Source organism: Sander lucioperca, chromosome 6 (genome assembly GCF_008315115.2).
Source record: "Sander lucioperca isolate FBNREF2018 chromosome 6, SLUC_FBN_1.2, whole genome shotgun sequence".
In the NCBI taxonomy this organism is placed as follows: domain Eukaryota; kingdom Metazoa; phylum Chordata; class Actinopteri; order Perciformes; family Percidae; genus Sander; species Sander lucioperca.
In genome coordinates, this window is record NC_050178.1 from 13,288,297 (window position 1) to 13,306,982 (window position 18,686).

General features: G+C 43.0%; 1 protein-coding gene across 5 annotated transcripts in view; it reads left to right on the forward strand.

Moving 5' to 3' along the window:
- ephb2b (eph receptor B2b) overlaps positions 1–18,686 on the forward strand; it is a 138,819-nt gene that overhangs the window by 85,558 nt on the left and 34,575 nt on the right. For all 5 annotated transcript variants that reach the window (XM_031302012.2, XM_031302014.2, XM_031302013.2 and 2 more), the window contains exons 4-5: positions 12,511–12,666; positions 14,693–15,028. In XM_031302012.2, coding sequence (XP_031157872.1) covers positions 12,511–12,666; positions 14,693–15,028 — 492 coding nt within the window. The remainder of the gene's footprint in view (positions 1–12,510; positions 12,667–14,692; positions 15,029–18,686) is intronic.

The following is an 18,686-nucleotide window of genomic DNA, read 5'->3' on the forward strand; positions in this document are numbered from 1 at the left end:
CCTAGTAGAGCATGAAAGAACATTCCTACTCATTTACTCCTTTTGTAAATATTACTTATTTAGTAAGGTATTAACACTAGCACCACCAGACACTTTAAGAGTACTGTAGCTGCCAGACCCAATGCCCAACAGCATCTGTATCCTTTTGGGCCTTCAACACTACATTGTGAAAAACTTACACACCCTCCTTCCTCTGTAGTTTTATTATTCTGTGAAATAGAAACTAAATAAAAAAAAAAAAAACATTAATTTGCAATTCTATAAAGCCTTTGAAACTTCATCATGGCAAAGAAGTGTCTTCAGTAGTTGAGAATGATGTATTACTCATGTCAGTGCTTTGTTTGTCTAAATCAATACTTGGAATTTGTTTGCAAGGAGCGTCCATGAAGAGAAATAACTGTACTGCACACAAAGCGATATACCTAGAAAGCAGCCATTTTGGCGCTAACCATCTGAACCAGGGGAGAAGAGTTGGACTGAAGGAATATATTGGGCAAAACTAAGCAGTAGCAGAGTTGCCAAGGTAACAGAGGGCTTTGCCCACACCCCCCCCCCCTCCCCCTCCCCCCTGCCCCTGCCCCAGCATTGGCTCGATCCCTCTCTGTGTGAGCTGGGTACTTAATTTCACTGACCCCCTGGGTCTGGGCTGAACAGCCTCCATTGATTAGGACAAATAGAAGGGAGACCAGCCAGCCAAGCCCCTCCTTTATCAGGGTTAAGGATGTAGTCATAGAGGAGGAGAAGATGCAGAGCAGGCAGATGAATAGCTCAGGGATCCCTTGTTTTAGATGAATCAATGACATATTTAAAGGCTAATTAGTCAATCTATTCACTCACTATGAATTTCTGGTGCCACCACCTCACTCTGCAGCCATGATTGGGGTATTCAATGTATTCCACCTTTAAATAGTAGCCATTAAAGCTTTCAGATGAATCTCCTCCCAACAATACCAGCCTTTTTAGGCGCAGGTGTAATGGTGCAGGGAAATGGTTGTGTGTGTGTGTGTGTGTGTGTGTGTGTGTGTGTGTGTGTGTGTGTGTGTGTGTGTGTGTGTGTGCAAATGTGTGATTGAATCCCTTGGTTGTACCTTTTGAGTCTTGATATCAGGTGAAATCCTGTTTTGGTGGTTTAAGGCTTCTTTGGCATGTCATGGCTTGAATGAGCTTAATATGCATCTGACAAGCGAGCCTGATTCAGTTCAGAGAATGTACCACTGCCTGAGTGGCACACGTTCACCTAGTTTTATTCAGAGCACTTTGCAAGTCCTCACAAAATGTGTCATGAAAATTATGTTTTTTTTCACAAAACATTATGCAGTCAGGAGAATATTTTAAAATTTGTCACAATAAAACTGTGCATTGAGAGATAGGTTTCCTCTTTGTTTCATACTTAAATTAAGTGCTTTTAAAGTTAAGTAAGTGTGTGTGTGTGTGTGTGTGTGTGTGTGTGTGTGTGTGTGTGTGTGTGTGTGTGTGTGTGTGTGTGTGTGTGAAATAGGTGCATTACAGCTGTTGATTTTTTGTTCTCTTGTAGATCAGATGGATAATGCAATTCACTTAGACTCCTTGCTGCCTCATTAAATGCTTGTGGTTATAAGAATTTATATAATCTTTACCAAATACACTCCAGGGAGAGACGGTTGGTGATATAAAATCCATCCTATTAACATGATACTCATGATACACAGTCCAGCTCAGGGTACTGTCTATCATATGTGCTTTGTTTGAGGGGTGTTTGTGTGTGTGTGTGTGTGTGTGTGTGTGTGTGTGTGTGTTCTGTGTGTTTGTATATGTGCATTGGAGGGTTACACAGGGACAGTGACAGGATTCAGCACCTGCTGCTCCTTGCAATGCCACCCCCACTTCTCCCTTGCTTCCTCCCCTCCTACAGCCCCTTTCCTGTGACACCCCTCTTGTCCCTACTGACTGGACAACACGCAGCCCCTTTATGCCACCTGTCCATCAGCTAGACTGCACCTTAGGGAGCCTCTGTCACCGAACTCGGAGCTGCCGCTTGCTGCCTTTGTTTGGACTCTGGTAAAGTCCCCCCTCCTTCCCCCTCTCTCTCTCCCCTCTTTCTCTCTCAGTCTGTCTTGGTCTCTGTGCTGTCCTTTACAAATACAGACACATAGAAAGACACACACATACAGACAAGTGATTGCCTCTGTCAGCTATTTCCTAGATCTGCCTCCAGGCACAAAAGGACACCCCCCCCCCCCTCCCACACACACACACACACACACACACACACACCACCAACACCACCGCCACTAGTACCATCTCTCTCCCTGCTCGCCTCTTACCTGTATTGGATGCCAGCTACAGGGGCTGTTGTGTCAGGCAGAAAAGGCTGGCGGTTGAACCAGATAGGGAAGATTGAAATCAGCATGAAGCTGATGATATTTTACAAATTCCGACAAGCTCCAAAACAGTGAGGCAACTTTAACAGGTTGTTTATTTCACAGACTGGGCAGCGTAATTCATCCCGTATTGCTTCTTATCTCTGCCAAGACAATTATGTGAATTCTAGACCAAGCCACTGTATGTCTCCAGCAGGTCACTGAGGTTATTTACCCTCCATTCGTCCCGCTTCTCTCCTTCCTCTACTTTTTCCACCCCTTACCCTCCATCTCCACTCATCCTGCTTCCTCCACCCAGTCCCACTGTCATCAACAGTCTGAGGCTATGATCAGGCCTGTAAGGTTCGGGTGTAGCCTGCGGAACGGAGGAGTGTGGAAGCTGCCTTACATCGCAATGGCTCCTGTTGCCCTAGCAACTAGCTGTCCTTGAGAAAAGGGCACATTTGGGGGTTTGGGAGGCCCAGGCACTGACAGCCCCAGTCAGAAGAGTTCACACACATTGATCTGTGTGTCTAGGAGAGGACATATGGTACAGTAAACACAGTCCTGTGCAAACGCCTTCAAATAGATGTATGAACCATAGGCTTAGAAATCTGTAGTATAGAGTATGAGTGATGGGGAATGTATTTGAGCGACTGTCCACAGGGGGGGAAATAGGATGCCTTTCAAGGGAAGAGCTCATCATTGCACCCTCTGTACAATCTTGTAGGCGGGCGGGTGTTTCCAGGGATGTTGTGCTATTCAGTGCATCCTGTGCAGCAGGTGATCTGTTCCCATGAGCCTGAGGGTGGGTGGAGGCTGCCCACATTCTTTTGTTTGCCTCAACAATGACAGCTTTACACTCTGACATGCGATCGCTCCTAAGTCTCCTCATTTCCTACCTGTTATAAATATGAAACAGTGTATGCCCATTCAGGCACTGCTGTTCATGAAAAGACGGGTGTATGTTTACCCCCCCACCCCTTCCCACCATGAGGAACATTGTAGCCCTACAAGCACAATAACACATGACAGTGAAAGTTCAGTGTCTCTGCTTTCAGCTTGCATGCAATGTTAAATAAGGCCAAACTGCCTTTGTTTGGTGGAGAAGAATGTTTATGCGACAGTACAAACTCCCAGAAAGATTGCACATCACTGGGCTGATGGTGGATGGTGGGAGGTTAAACAGAGGCTAAGGCTGTTTTTGTGTAAACAGATTTCAGATCTTAAAACACAACATGCGATGCGATGTGGTTTAATCAAGCCATCCTAAATTAGGGCCGGAAGGCAATTAATTATTTATTGTTAAACAAAATTATTGAGCTGAATGAATTTGAATTAGGCTATTTTGTAACCACGCATGCATCTGGTAATTCCCACCCTTATGCAAGCAGCTACAGAATTTTACTATATTAATTACCACCTTCTGAGCACAGAGGCTCATTTGGTGGCCAGATTTACCAGAAAGACCACGCCATAATTTCCTATGATGTACCATTATCTGCATTACGTGACATTTTCCCAGCTCTGGTAATGATCGGTCATTACAAATAATGGAATACAATGTAGCTAGTCCCAATGTGACGTGGATCCTGAAGGTTGACAAGCCATCTTAAATGGAGATTAATGGCGACAAAAAGAGACCTGCCTCCTGCCACACCCCAGTCATCTGCAGCCCAGTGTACCGAAGGGGTCCACCAGCAAACCTGAGCGGACCCCTACATCCTCTGGAGAGCAAGCTGTCAAATGATCTGCCTGCATGAAATGACCCTTTCCGCTTTATTCCCCACAACCGCCCACCCTCCAGCCTTGTTCATATTCCTACCCCGTGTGTGTATGTTGGCTCAGATGCCTGTAATTTCACCATTCCACGTTTGTGCCTCTTTTTTCCCCCTGCGCTGAAAAAAAAAATGTGTGTGGGGAAGGGAGCACAGTGAAAATTCCAGACGTTATTACTGTGCTGCATGCATGGCTCCAGTGATACTCTCCTTTCATCTCTGTTTCCTCCTCTATTGACAGATGGTAGTTATCAGACCGTATGGAAATACTGTGGTTAAGATAGGTTTCACTGATTTTTTTTTCTTCCCTTTGGTATTTATGACCTGATGATCATCATGAGAGCGTTGTGGTCTTGAACAGAGGGCCACTCTGCCAGCGTTATTTGACTCAAGAAACTAACGTTTGCCACATGCGAATGACGCACTATCTCCAGGCAGCCTGAGTGTTGGGGAAGTGGGGAAGTGCACTGGGTGTATGCGTACCTCAATGTACTATAACACACCAAAGTGCTGATATATGACTGAAGCGATTCATTGATTAGTCCTCTATCAACAATACACTAATTGATTCATTGAGAAATTGTCAATTAAGGCATTTATTGGGCAAAAATGCCATACATACACCACTTCCAGCTTCTCAAATGTGAAAATGTGCAGCTTTTCTCCATTTTAAATCATTGTAAACTGAATCTCTTTGGGGTTTGGACTGTTGGTCGGACAAAACAAGCTTGAAGACATCATGTTGAGTTTTGGGAAACTGTGATGGGTATTTTTCTCTAATAACATTAGGTAACACTACTTGACAATGACACTGTCATGAACACATGAACCCTATCCCTAACCCTAACCCTGACTTGTCATGACAAAAACCGAATGACACTTAATGACAGAACCGTTATGTCATAAACGTTTATGACTTGTTTATAATGTTTATGACACGTTCATGACCGTGTCATGTCACTCTTATGTAGATACCTTCAAGTAAAGTGTAACCTAACATTATTTAATCTTATTTGAAAAATAATTGTCCGAATAACTGATGATGGAAAATGGGCTACAATTTCACAGTATATCTATGCCACGTTTCTCGCTGGTGCTATTTATGGCTACCGTTAAGGAGATAATGAAAAAGTCAGTTAGTGGGAAATTAATTTACACCAGTTGTTACATGACTAATATTTCCCTTACAGGGTATTTTTAGCTGCTACTGACATTCTGAACAGTGCTGCCCACTTCTTTTTGTCCTTGTAAATACCAAACCTTGTGCTGGTGAGCCTTGTGTATGTGCCACATATATGAGGTTAAGCCCTCGCTGTATGAGCTGAAATTGTCCTCTGGCTAGTAGCCAGATGGGGTTTATTAGCAGCTTTGTTCTTTATGGTCTCTGCTTATTTATGTGTTGATGTATATATGTATCGGAAGAAGATGGAATTAAATGAGCTCTGTGTGTGTGTGTGTGTGTGTGTGTGTGTGTGTGTGTGTGTGTGTGTGTGTGTATGACGTGTGTGTGTTTCAGGAGCGTGTCTTGTTTGTGTGCGTGCTTTGAGGCCGAGCCCTCCTGAAGGGTCCTGCGCCCTCAGAGCTCATTTCCCAGGTGTCCCATATTTCTAGCTAATCTGCTGCTCACTTTGGCTCCTCTGGGGGGGTTGGGGGAAGTGAGCTCTGTGACAACTGCAGAGGAGATGCAGCTTAGAGCAAAAATGCTGAGGGACACAGAGGGAAAAGTCACTTCCCAATCATCCCTGTCCTCCCATACCCCATGACACACAAGTCCCTTGCTGTACATGAGCACACCGTGATGCACACCTTTGCACAAATGTTTGTATATAAGCTGACTGGATCAGTAAGCATGTGTTTGAAGTGTTTGAGGCACTCAAAGATCACATTCCCACATTCTGGGTGAGTCTGTGAGTTGATTTTAGGCATTTTCCCCCTAACCTGAAGTCTGACATTTGTCCCTAAAGTTAATGGAGGAAAAAAATGGAACCTAATCATTAAAATAACTGGTCGCAATGTTTTTCCTTTCATTGGGTAAGACCATGAAAGTGCCTGTGTCCTTTTTTTAGTTACTTATTACAGTGATTTGGTATTGCTGTGGTGCTGCCCTCAATACTTAGTTAAATGTTGAACATTTTCTAGAAAGTAACTCATTGAAATGACACTGTGCTCTCCTTGAGTTTGAGAGTAGCCTGATTTACACCTTGTAGGTCATCAGTGGTCACCCTCACTCACTGGCACTGTCCTGGCTTATAGTGTGAGGAGCCACGCAGAGTCCCAGACCTGTTAATTGCACCAGACATGGAAACCTAGAGGGAGAAATTAATATCTCATTTGTGTGCCAGTGTGTGTGTGTGGTGAACCAAATGCCAGTTGTCTAATAGCGTTCACACAAGCCTGATTGAATTAGACGGCGATGAGGACTGCGGTCTTAATTGAATTGCGGGCACCCTGTGTTGCAAACAGTGCTAGCTTGTGTTCCCCATGGAAGTGCTGAGGCGGGGGTGTGGGGGCTGGCTTGTCCTCCCTCACAGGAACAGACACACAACTCGTGGCTGCTCTCCTCTCGGTGGCCATGACTGCCGTTTCACAAGGTTACGCTCCACTTAGATGTGACCAGTTCAAAGGCTGATGGTCTGTAGTTGTGGTTGCAGGATGGTAGAGGTAATGAGAAAGCAACTGCAAAAGCTAACAGGTTGTCTTAATCTAATTTTTCTCCTCTAAAGGAACAGCGGTCTATCTTGTAAAAAGAAACACATCTCTTTACGATAGTCTCTGATCTATCCCTGCAGTGGTTCGTATAAATAGTTTTTTACAGGCGTCACCAAAGCAAATAGAGGCCCACACTTGTACACTGTAGCGGCCTCTTTGGTCACAATGGAATACAGGGAAATACCCAGCATCCACACACACACACACACACACACACACACACACACACACACACACACACACACACACACACACAATCCCTCTGATGCTAGCCATTTTCACTGCTTTCAGCACTTTTTCCTGCTGTGCTCACAAAACCTAGCACCTCTGATTTTTCCAGCTTCCAGCCTTTTCTCTTTCACACCCTGAATGACACACACACACACACACACACACACACACACCTTGCCTGTCTTTGTCTCCCTTGTATCTTCTTTAATTGTGTGTTCGTTTGGGGGAGGGCAGATTCAATCCTAAAAAGATAGAACGGGGAAGAGGGGACTGGAGGGGTGTGCTGTTGTTGCTGTAAAGCCCCATGCTGCTGGACAAAGAGTCTCTCTGTCGGGTGGTGTGTAGATGAGAGATGGTGGGTGAAAGAGACTGGATGGGTTCTTTTTTTTCTTTTTTTCCTTCCCTCTTTACCTCAGAAGGTGTGGCCTCAGGCTGCATAACCTAGAATCAGCCAGCTAATTGTCTGGTTGTGATCGCATAGTGTCCAGCACTGCCCAGGCGGCCATGATGGAAATGTCAAATGCCCAGTCTTTGTTTGGCCTCTCTCTATGTGCTGTATGCGTGTGACTGCTGATTTTGTCAGAGGAGCCAGAATCACAGGGAGTGTTTCTAGTATCGCTGGTCACGTCGGCATCGCCACGGAAAACAACACTCCCTGCCTCTCTCTGTCCTTCTGCCTTGCAGTGTTTTTCTTCTCTCTATTTGTGTGTTTCTCTTCTCTTCTCACACACATAAATAGTCGCAAACCATCGCACATGCTTTGCAGGATTCAGATGCTTTTAGCTGCAGGTCTTGTCTTCAGTGTGCTATAAATCTCTCCGGATGTAACATTCGGGAAACCTTTGAAACAACCAGCAAATTACCTGCTGTAAAAACTGATTAGCACCTCTTGCACAGCGACTTGCCTCTCAAAGCTCTCGCAGTACTATTTTTATTCAGTGAGTCTCGCAAAACCTCTAATTAAAGCCTTTATGTCACTATATATTATTAAAAGTCATAAACACAGACAGACACAAGCAGCTGGGGGTTTGGAATGTGTGTGTGTGTGTGTGTGTGTGTGTGTGTGTGTGTGTGGGGGGGGGGAGGTATTATTCAGATTGAGTTTTAAGTGTGAGATTAAAGTAATGTAATACTTGGTTTTTAAATGATCAAACAACATTGGGAAACAAAACTATCTCATCCCGCTGGCAGAAGTTTTTTTTTTTTTTTTTTTTTTTTTTTCCCTCAAATATTAGATTTAAAGTGAATGTGCCTGCTGTATCTCTGGAACCAATTTGAGGTGATCTGGACCTTTTGACACGACTACCACTAAATTGAGTCTGAAGTGTTTATAAATTCTCTTAAAGCTTTTCTGTTTGGGCCTTTGTTCTTGACTTATTGCCACGTTTCATTGTTTGTCCCAGTTCCAGAATCCACGTTCGTAGTCCCCCAGAGATCTGACAGCAAAACATGCCATGTTTGCTTGATGATATTTATGATATTAACAGCTTTGTGTCTCTGTTTTTTGTTTTGTTTTTGTTTTTAAGTGTAGAAAGCGGGAACAACAGAGGAGCTGTTGTCAATGAATATTCTTGCAGTAATTAACTCTTCTTGCCAGAAGGATATCTAAAGTTAGAGGAAACAGCCCAAAAAAAACGCATGTTGAGCAAGACTGCCAGGATGGTGATCAAACAGCTCAACAGCAGCAATCTGGGCAGGCAGGGAGGTAGGGAATTACAGCTCTGATCTGTTTTTTAATCACTGCTCTCCACGTCTCTGCTTCTCTACATCCGACACCAGACAACGTTGCAACTCTTAAAATCTGTCATCTGGGTATAAAGTGGAAATTCCCCAAATATTTCCCCAAAGTAATGACCGTGGCAGGGCAGAGAGGCATGCCAAGACACATAATACTGTGTCCGCTTGAACTGGATAGGATGGTTTTTACAAATACTTTTTTCATAGATTTATTTTTATTTTATTTTATTTTTTTTACTTTCTGAAGTATACCAGATGACAAAGCTTTGTCACAAAGGTTAAGGCAAGAAATGCAAGATTTACTGGTAAATGTTTACTGTTTACTTTTCTGTAATGAATTCTGTACTATCAGAATTATTAATCTAACATAACAGTAGACAAACCGCAAGTTATAATACAACAATGGAATGATATCGGTGGGATTTGACTAGGGCTGAATGATTTGGGGAAACAATCTAATTGCGATTACCCTGCCAGATATTGCGATTACGATTCCATTTTTGTTTTTAAAAATTTTAGCTACATATTGCACCTTCTATGATCATGTTAAATAAAGTAATACAAATTAAATGAAAGATCCACTGAAAATAGGACATTTCTGTAAACAATCTGTGACATTATTCCAGCATTCATCCTATGAAAAAACAGTAAATATAAAAATGAAGAGGAATAAAAAAACTGTTAAATCAAATGTTACACCAAACATTCAACTAAATATTTCACATTTGATTCATCGCAGTCTTCGCGATTAGCTAATCGCATTCTTTCAAATCACGATTTTAATTTGAAATCGATTAATCATTCAGCCGTAGATTTGAGATATGGAGTAAACTATTCAACATTTTGACCTAAACATACAGATTCAATATAAAAAACAAACATATCATTATTCCATGAATCATTTTTTTTTTTTTTTTTACATCAAATGGAAATTAAATTGTGTCTTTGGATGTTCGGTGCGTGGTGCTAAAAAATTTGCATTACCCAGTGTGCCACCCAACAATTACCACAGCATATTTAAATACAACCACTGTGGCAGCAAGGCATCATGGGGCTTTATGAGTGCTAATCAAATGTATTCATTCATTTTGGTCCCCATGCAGATTTTAAAGTCATTGTTCTGATTGCCGTGCACAGTCTGCATACTGTTGCAGCCCCTACATTCACTGTGTGCACAGCAATACGCTGAATTCTTTGGCTGAGAAACTCTTAAACACAGCCATTCCCTACCTCTCCCCTCCCGTCTCTTTGTTCCCATCTTCCCTCTCTCCTGCCCCCCTTCACTTTCACTTTCCTTTAGTGTTGCTCCTCGGAGCGCCGCACTCCCATAGACCACCTCACTGTGCCGCAGAGGTTCCATCCCAATTCCCCACATAGCTGTTGCCTGGGCCTCATTCACAGGAGCCTGTTGACTGGCAGTGTGAATGTCTAGGCCTCATGTTTCACCCTGTACCCAAAACCCTTTTCCTCCATCAATCATGGAAGAAGAAAAACATGTCAAAGCTAATACATAGTGAGGAGATCTTTGTGATTACTTAGTTTTAGTTTATTTTTATTTTGGAATAACTTTTTCTGCCACTGACGATTGTGATAATACAACACAAAATAACACACTGCGTTGTAACTTTAAGGCATGCTGTTACGCTTTGCATGAATGGAAGTAACATTTAAAATGTGTTCTCATTTCAAAGCACACATTGGCTTAAATGTCATCTCTTTAGTTTTCTTGTGCTGAAGTCAAAGATGTTTGACATAATGTGCATTTAATGAAAACAGCCTTTCTTTTAAGCAAACTGTAGTAGTGAAGCTGGTTTTGGTCTGTCTACTCTCAAACAATATGGTTTGGTCGATCACATTGCAACAGTTTAAGTATGTCCAGAGAGAGAGAGAGAGAGAGAGAGAGAGAGAGAGAGAGAGAGAGAGAGAGAGAGAGAGAGAGGTCTTTTGCTTTCTTAAAAAAAAATGTAACTGCACAATTTTTGAATCACTGTTGTAATGGCCAGATTTATAAGGTGATGGCGCTGAGTAATGTACTTTGAGTTACAAGGGGGAAAACTAGCATTAATCCCTGGCCTGTAGGCTCTCTGAGTACAGTGATGTGTCTGTCTAATATAAACATTGGGATTGGACCCGGACTAATTTTGCCTTGTGATTTGGCCCTCCTTTAAATAGGAGTTGCAGCTGCAGATGTTTCCATATTCCAGATGCTACAGTTGAGTTGTAATTGCCTATACAGCCTCAGAATGAAATAGAGTCTGTATTTTTATTACTTTACAATGTAGAAAACTGCAGTCCTGTTATGGTAAGTTTTTAGAAATATACAGTACAGAAAATGGGGGTGGGCGACTGTTCTCAAAATCAGCTTTAACAGTATTCTTTGAAAAATATTTTTTGGAACCCTCCAAGATTTAACTCAAAAATGAGAGAGAAGGAGAAGAACCATACATTGCTATATTTAGTTTCCTTTCATCAGACTCAGTACATTCTATTGCCTTTTACACGGTTACAGAAAAACAACAGCACTGACAGACCTGAGGGGTTTTAACTTCAGATATGCAGTGTGTCCCGTGTGTGAATTTTTCATGTTACTGTACATCTGACACCTATGTCTCAACACCTCTGTATTTTCTTCTTTATCGGTGGAGCAGGTGGGAGCTGGATTACCTCAAGCCAAACCGTAACTGCTTTGGCCCAAGATAGAAAAAAAGCTCTTGACATGGTGCAGGTGCAAATGCTAAAAAACAAGATATATATTTTTTTAGCAGCAAAGATTTAGGCGGTATGTGACTCAGGAGAGGATAAGGGGATTTCACAGACAGCTAAGTTAGTTTGTTTATCGCTGCAATGACGGATGCTTATGGCAACGCACAAACAGATTCACCCCATGTACTGTACAGCCTGTGATTTACCCGCACAGCACACAGGCAGATGCACAATCACAGAATTTAACGGCAGCTGCGGTGTGCGAGTTCATCATCGTCTCTATCATGAATGTAACTTTCCTCCCAGGTTTCCACAGAGGCCCTCAAAAGGGCTCTTAACAGAAAGCATGGGCACTTCAGAGATTTCTCAGGCAAATAGAGCATGGTGAATAATTCAAAGCAAATTTACAACGTTGCAATGTTGCCATATCTGCAGAGAGTTGCCTCACATGCAAGACTTTGCTGGTGTGTATTTATATGTCGGGTTGCGGTGATGTATATTTACATGTTGGACTCGTGGTCTGTGTTGTTTGGGTTGTTTTGAATTTTGGTCACTTGATTCTTCTCCTGTAATGCTACTACATTTAACCTGCTGCCTATTGTAAGGTTAACACACCTTCAGTGCAGAAAAGATAGATAACAATTATTAATGTATTAGTTGATTGACCGAGGGTTAAACAGAACATTTCTCAGTTTTGTATTTGTATAAATTCAATATCTTTGGGTTTTCCAAAAACAAGAAACAACGTGTCTGACGCACGTGGTGACGTGTCTAAAAAACTATTTAGACACGTCACCTTGGGTTCTGACTAATTGTGATAAATATTTTCTGACATGTTCTGAATTAAATGAAATGTTATTGTTAATTAAATGTATTTTAGACTCAATTGCCATGCTGCTATCATAGTATGAATGCTTTTCATACAAAGAAAATGAATTTACATTCTCTGTGCTATTTGAAATAAAGTGGTTGTAGTGTTTTGTATTCTAAACACACCGTCCACTGTCTTTCAGCCTGTCCGTCTGGCTTTTTCAAGCCGACTCAAAAAGATGAGCCCTGTATGCAGTGTCCCATCAACAGCCGTACCACCAGTGAAGGCGCCATGAACTGCGTTTGCCGCAACGGATACTACCGCACCGACTCCGATCCTCTCCAGATGCCATGCACAAGTACGTATAGTTCCAAGGTTGTTATATGTGAACTTTAACTTGCATTCTGCATAAACACACAAAGCATACACAGACATGAATACATACCCCCCAAAGTCTTTGATTTCAAATATGAACTCTTTGACACATACACATTTCACACCCGCAAGCAGAAGAGCCCAGGGAGCAAAGGACAGTGGTAGTCTGTGTAATTCCAAACAGAGAAACCCTGTCAGAGCTGTCCCTCACACGAACACGACGCTGACATGCCCATAGTGTGGCTGTCCACAGATCTGACCCAACAAACAACGCTCGGCTGCCCCTCCTCAACATCACACAGTCCGTACTCCAAGCCAGACCAGAGGTTACTGGGCCGGGGCGCGCAGCTTTGTGAAGGGGCAGGCAAGGAGAATGAGCCGAGGCGAGACTCTCTCTTGTCATGCCAATGAAGCTGTTTAAATTTGAATTTGAATTTGAGGCTGACACCGAGGTTGAGAGAGACAGGGAGAGGCGGAAGGATAGACCAAAGCAAAAGTGAGTGAGGGAGGAGTAAAGTGTGAGGGAAGGGAATGAACAAGGAGAGGCAATTTGAGCGAGATGGAGAAGGGGTTGTGTGTATGTGAGAAAGACAGAGAATCAGTGCATAGAGTGTGGTCTAACTAAAACAAAACCGGGGTGAGTGAGAAAAAAAAAAAAAAAGCTCCTTTCAACGTTGCGGTAGTGTTTTTTCCTCACTCTCACTCTCCCTCTCTGCCTGTTGAAAGGGACAGAGGAGGGAAAATATTTGATGGTCTCCAACAAAGAAGATTTGCATAAGCCTGGCTCTGGGAGTCGAGCAGCTGTTGTGAATGAGAAAGCGGCAGCGTCACGTCACCCGTATAAAGCACAGCAGGGCCCAACCTGATTAAAGCGAGGGAATGGGACCATCAGAACGGCCCGCCAGCTAATGGGGGGGGGGAATATTAGTTCACCCCCTCCCCCCAGGAAGGAGATGCCAAGGAGGAGTTATGTTTCCATGTATGAGAGACAGCAAGAAGGGCACTCGAACGGGCTTCCTTCCAGAGCCGGAGATCTGCTAATTGCTGCCAATTAAAAGGAGGTTAAATAATGTAAGAAGTGATCGATTCAGATTTAGGATGGTGTGGGCGGGGTGGAACGGTTTATCTCATTAGTCCTGAAGGGTACGACTTCCATAATTAGGTGCACATGGCTGTGAAAGATAAACAGTTCTCATTGTTTGTTTGTTTGGCCTGTCAGTCAACATGTAGCAACATGTGGAAAGTTTCCACCCTGTAATGCCTAGCTGCTAAGAATGTCTCAACAGGAGAAACAGTAGGTTTCTCTCTCCACTGCAGTAACTCTATACGATGCTCCATGAGAAACTTGTCAAGAATAGATGTTAAGAAAACATTTGACAGAGTGGACACCAGCGTGGTAAATGAGAGAGTGTAAATGGGCTTCCCGAGGGAAGAGGCGCTGCCAGCTTGGAACGCAGTCAGCTCAGACGTCTATGCGACGCTATAGTATCTTAGTGAGCTTGTGGATTTTTCTCTTCTCCTGTGTTATTTAAGTACAGTTGGTAATTATGCCCTCTGCGCCATCAGGCACACAACACCGCTTCCATCACAAAATTAGAACAATGCTTTGGAATATAGTCCTTGCAGTCGTGGCTCATATGAGTAACAACCATTTTTGTCATATATTTTTCCTATCTTTCCTTTTTTTTCATATTTTTAGCAAAACATTCCAAGGACACAATGCTACTTTAAATGGAATTTAGATAACTTACCAATCTTTACAATAGATTGGTAACTCTTAACACTGTTTTCTGGCCTTTCTTGTCCATTTAGCAAGACATCTTAAAGCAGCTATTGTCAAAAAATGTTATTAACAATGGATCACATGACTGTGACTATGTGAAAGGGGTCACTTGTAGTGACAAACTCTGCAGTGGACCAACTGACACAACTTATTGATCAAAAGAGCTTACTTCCCAAAGTATCTGTGTATGGTTTAAATTGCATAATCTCTCTCTCCCATTTCCCAGCTGTCCCCTCAGCTCCACAGACTGTTATCTCCAGCGTGAATGAAACCTCTGTGATGCTGGAGTGGATGCCTCCCCGGGATTCGGGGGGCCGCGAGGACGTAGTCTTCAACATCATCTGCAAGAGCTGCGGCGGAGGCCGGGGAGGCTGCACCCGCTGCGGGGACAACGTTCAATTTTTGCCCCGTCAGCTGGGCCTGACAGAACCCCGGGTCTACATCAGTGACCTGTTGGCCCACACGCAGTACACGTTTGAGGTGCAGGCTGTCAACGGGGTGTCAGATCAGAGCCCCTACTCCCCTCAGTACGCCTCCGTCAACATTACCACGAACCAGGCTGGTAAGTGGGCCCATCTGTCTTTTTCTACACTTTATATTCCCTATGTGGTTTTCTCTTCTCTTCTCTTCTCTTCTCTTCTCTTCTCTTCTCTTCTCTTCTCTCCTCCCCATCTTTTTTGTTTTTTCAATGTCGATATCCGTGTTGCTCTTCTGGCACTTATGCCCTGTACAGTACCTCTTCATCACACTCTTTCTTCTACAAGCACATAATGCACAGTGCATAGACCTCCACTAACTCAGTTCCTTCCCTCTCCTGTATGGTGATGTATGCAGATGAAGGGCTCTAAAATGGGAAGAAGAGTGCCGTTGATGATGTGACAGACAGAATGTGATGGCCTGCTGGTCTTTACAGTGTGACCAGTGTGTGCCATGTTTTTTAAACTGTGGAGCTGAGAGCAGGCTAGGTACTGTCTCTCCACTTCATCTACTGTTCAGTGACTACAGCTCTATTTTTATCTACCCACTTTTTTGGAGTGCTACATTAAAGCAAATTAATAATACATAGTATATGCATAATATATTGTAAGCGCAGTATATAGGTATATACACACTATGTATAAGATGGGGGATATTGCAATATCTTCCGTGGAAACACTGTATCGATACACAGACGCAAAGTATTGATCTTTTATTATATAAATTGCACCTGAGAATTGAATTTTTTGGTACTGGAATAATAAAGTCATCTGTAAAATAATAAACGATAAAACAGATGTTGACAAAGTTTTCCTTTAGGGACATAATTTGATGTTGGAAAAAAAAAGGTAATACATTACAATATATTGCAGAATATTGTAATATGTTTAAAATCGCAATAATATCGTATCGGGACATAAGCATCGTGATAATATCGTATTGTGGGGCCTCTGGTGATTCCCACCCTTAGTATGAGCTACCTTGTAAAGTAAAGTTAAACAATACTTCAAAGAAGCCAGTATTCCAGTCAGTTGTGAGGTCTAATGAAAAACAGGTTTCCATGGTGACTGGGGCAACTTTTTAATTTGCAGGATCTTCTAGAAAGATACCTCAAAATCTCCTCCAATATCTATCCTGCAGCTATCGGAGCTTTGCATGCTTTCCACTGTGTGGTTGCAGTTGAAGCCGGCCGCATCTCTAATTATTTCACAGAGGCAGCAGCATTGATTCGCTCTTTAATTGTCTCTATGAAACGCATAATTTGGCGTGCCAAGCTTTTCTCCCCAAAGCACTGATGAAGAGGGGGTGGGGGTGGGGGGGTGGGGTGGGGGTGGGGAGAATACAGGCCGGGCCTTATCATTGCACTGGCTTTGCATCCCATTAGCAACATACATAAGTGCCTGTCATCTCTCATCATCCATTCCTCTGCACTGAGGGGGCCGTCTTCTATGACTGAGCTACCTAAAGCACTGTGTTACTGTGCTTTTATTACAGCCGACATATTGGGTTTTGTTTAACTGCACTCTCACTCTCTCATTACTTTCCTCTGGAATTCCCAGATGTCCAGATGCCTGCATGGAAACAGTCAAATAGCAAGTTGAATGACCACATTTAAGAAGAGATTTCTACACAATTGACCCATTGAAGAAAACTTCAATGTTTGTGGAAATCTGTTTGTGTTAAAATCTCCAAAAAGTACTCAGTTACAATTCTGAAACTCCAAGTCACACTAAAATGGAGGCCTTTATTCAAACGGCGAACCTCTTTCTATTGTCTGTTTTGATTTGAGTCACTGGTGTGGGGGGTTAATGAGGGCCTGTGAGTGCAGTTAAGTGTTGTAATGAGGCCCCTGCCCCACTCTTTCTCACCGGGCCACAATAGGTCTGCCACCCCAACTCTTGGCTTCTCTGCTTCCCCTGTCGTGGGGTCCTGGCGGAAATTGGGGGGCTCTGCGCCCTCTCCGCTAAAGTGCCCGTCACTTTGGATTAGGCAGCAAGAGCTCCCGTCAGAGGGAGCTGTGAAAAGAACTCAACTCTTGCTTGCCCCCCACTCTACCCTCCCACCTTCCCCCGTCACCCTTCAAACCAGACTCACCCTTGGGACACGGGATTGCAGTTTTGCGGTGCTACGCTACGGGGCTGGGGTCACGAGGACCAGGAGCCCATAATTGCATCTGCTTTGTGAGGCTTGGAGGTTACATAAACATCGTGTCACCCCTAATTACCTCAGGCAGTTCTGTGCCTCTCTTTTACACTCAAAATGAGTTAGGTGAGGAAAAACAAAAAAAACAGAGTGTATGATATTTTGTGTGTTAATCAGTCCCTCTGTAAGCTTGCAGTGGGCCAGAGGCTGAAGCTTTCCATGAAAGAAAGAATAAATAATTAAATTGAAAGTGGCGTGAACGTGTGTCCCATTTCTTGTGTGGATGGCTGTCCTCAGCTATGACTTGTTGGTGTAGTGCAGGGGAGGAGAGGAGTGTGAGATGTGAGGAAAACGTTTCACTCACCATACCCAATCAAGCACCCACCACACTCTATTACCCACAGGGCATATCCTCCCACTTCGTAGGTGGTTGGTGACAGTTCCTCTGCGATAAAGGACGTGATTGCCCTGGAAAGTGTAGCGCTTGATTACACACTGTAATGCCACACAAAAAGGAGATGCTGTGCTGAATGGAGCATGAGCCCATTTTATAAGCATATGACTAATTCCCCAAAACTTATTGTATTGAATACGCAGAAGCCTTGAAATGCCCTCTAAGCCTTTTTATAATAATGAGTCACAAGTAAGTCATCTACTTTGGCTTCGAGCTGTCTATAAAATGTTACTCTTTGCATGGCATTAAATGAGCGGAGGGAGTGAGACAGAGAGCTGCAAATCTGGTGCTTTCTGTTAGGGACTGAAGGTGAAAACCATAGGGTGTGTAGTGACGACTATGCTTTCATGCACATTAATATTACACTATTATTCCAATTATGACACAAGACATGTGGGACATGCCGGTATTATTCGGGTTATTATAAGCATTCTTTGGACATGTATACAGGAAATTTCGAATATGCGTCTCAATTGGAGTTTTTACTGCAGTTTGCAACAGTTTACGGCCTCTTGTCTGTTCAGGGTCAGCTCTGTGCGTTGCTATGGTTGTTGTACACAAACCAACTAGCAAGTTTGGGTTAGAGTTGCATGCCCAAAAGAAAAGTCCACATTTCTGGTCAGAAGGTGAAACACACCTATTTTTAAACATTATGAAATCCTTGGATATCAACAGGATTTTGGATTTGTGCAAATATCAAAATGCCGACCTTTTCAAAAAGTTGTTTCAATTAATGAAAGAGGAAGGCTGTGTTCGCACGGTCCAACAAGGCCACCACCACTTCTACTTGTCCATATTTTTATGTGATACACAACATGGTACGTGAATCGGAGTATCCCTGGCAGCATGTAAACTGGTATTCATTTTCATTAGCCATGTAAACCGCTTAGTAGTAGTCTTTTTCAGAATAAGGGCAAAACCTGTCTGACAGGTGAGAGGTGGTGACACAAAACCACTGTCACAAACAGTAGCTGTACTGTATGGTAACACTATGGGGGGAGGGGGTGAGTTTAAATGTATTATTGCACTGACGCATTACAAATTTTATGAAATAATTCATATTAAATCAACCTATTATTAGATCCTATATTTAACAACACTGCAACTGAATTTGAATTAAAACGTTTGCCTTTCATTGGAAATGAAT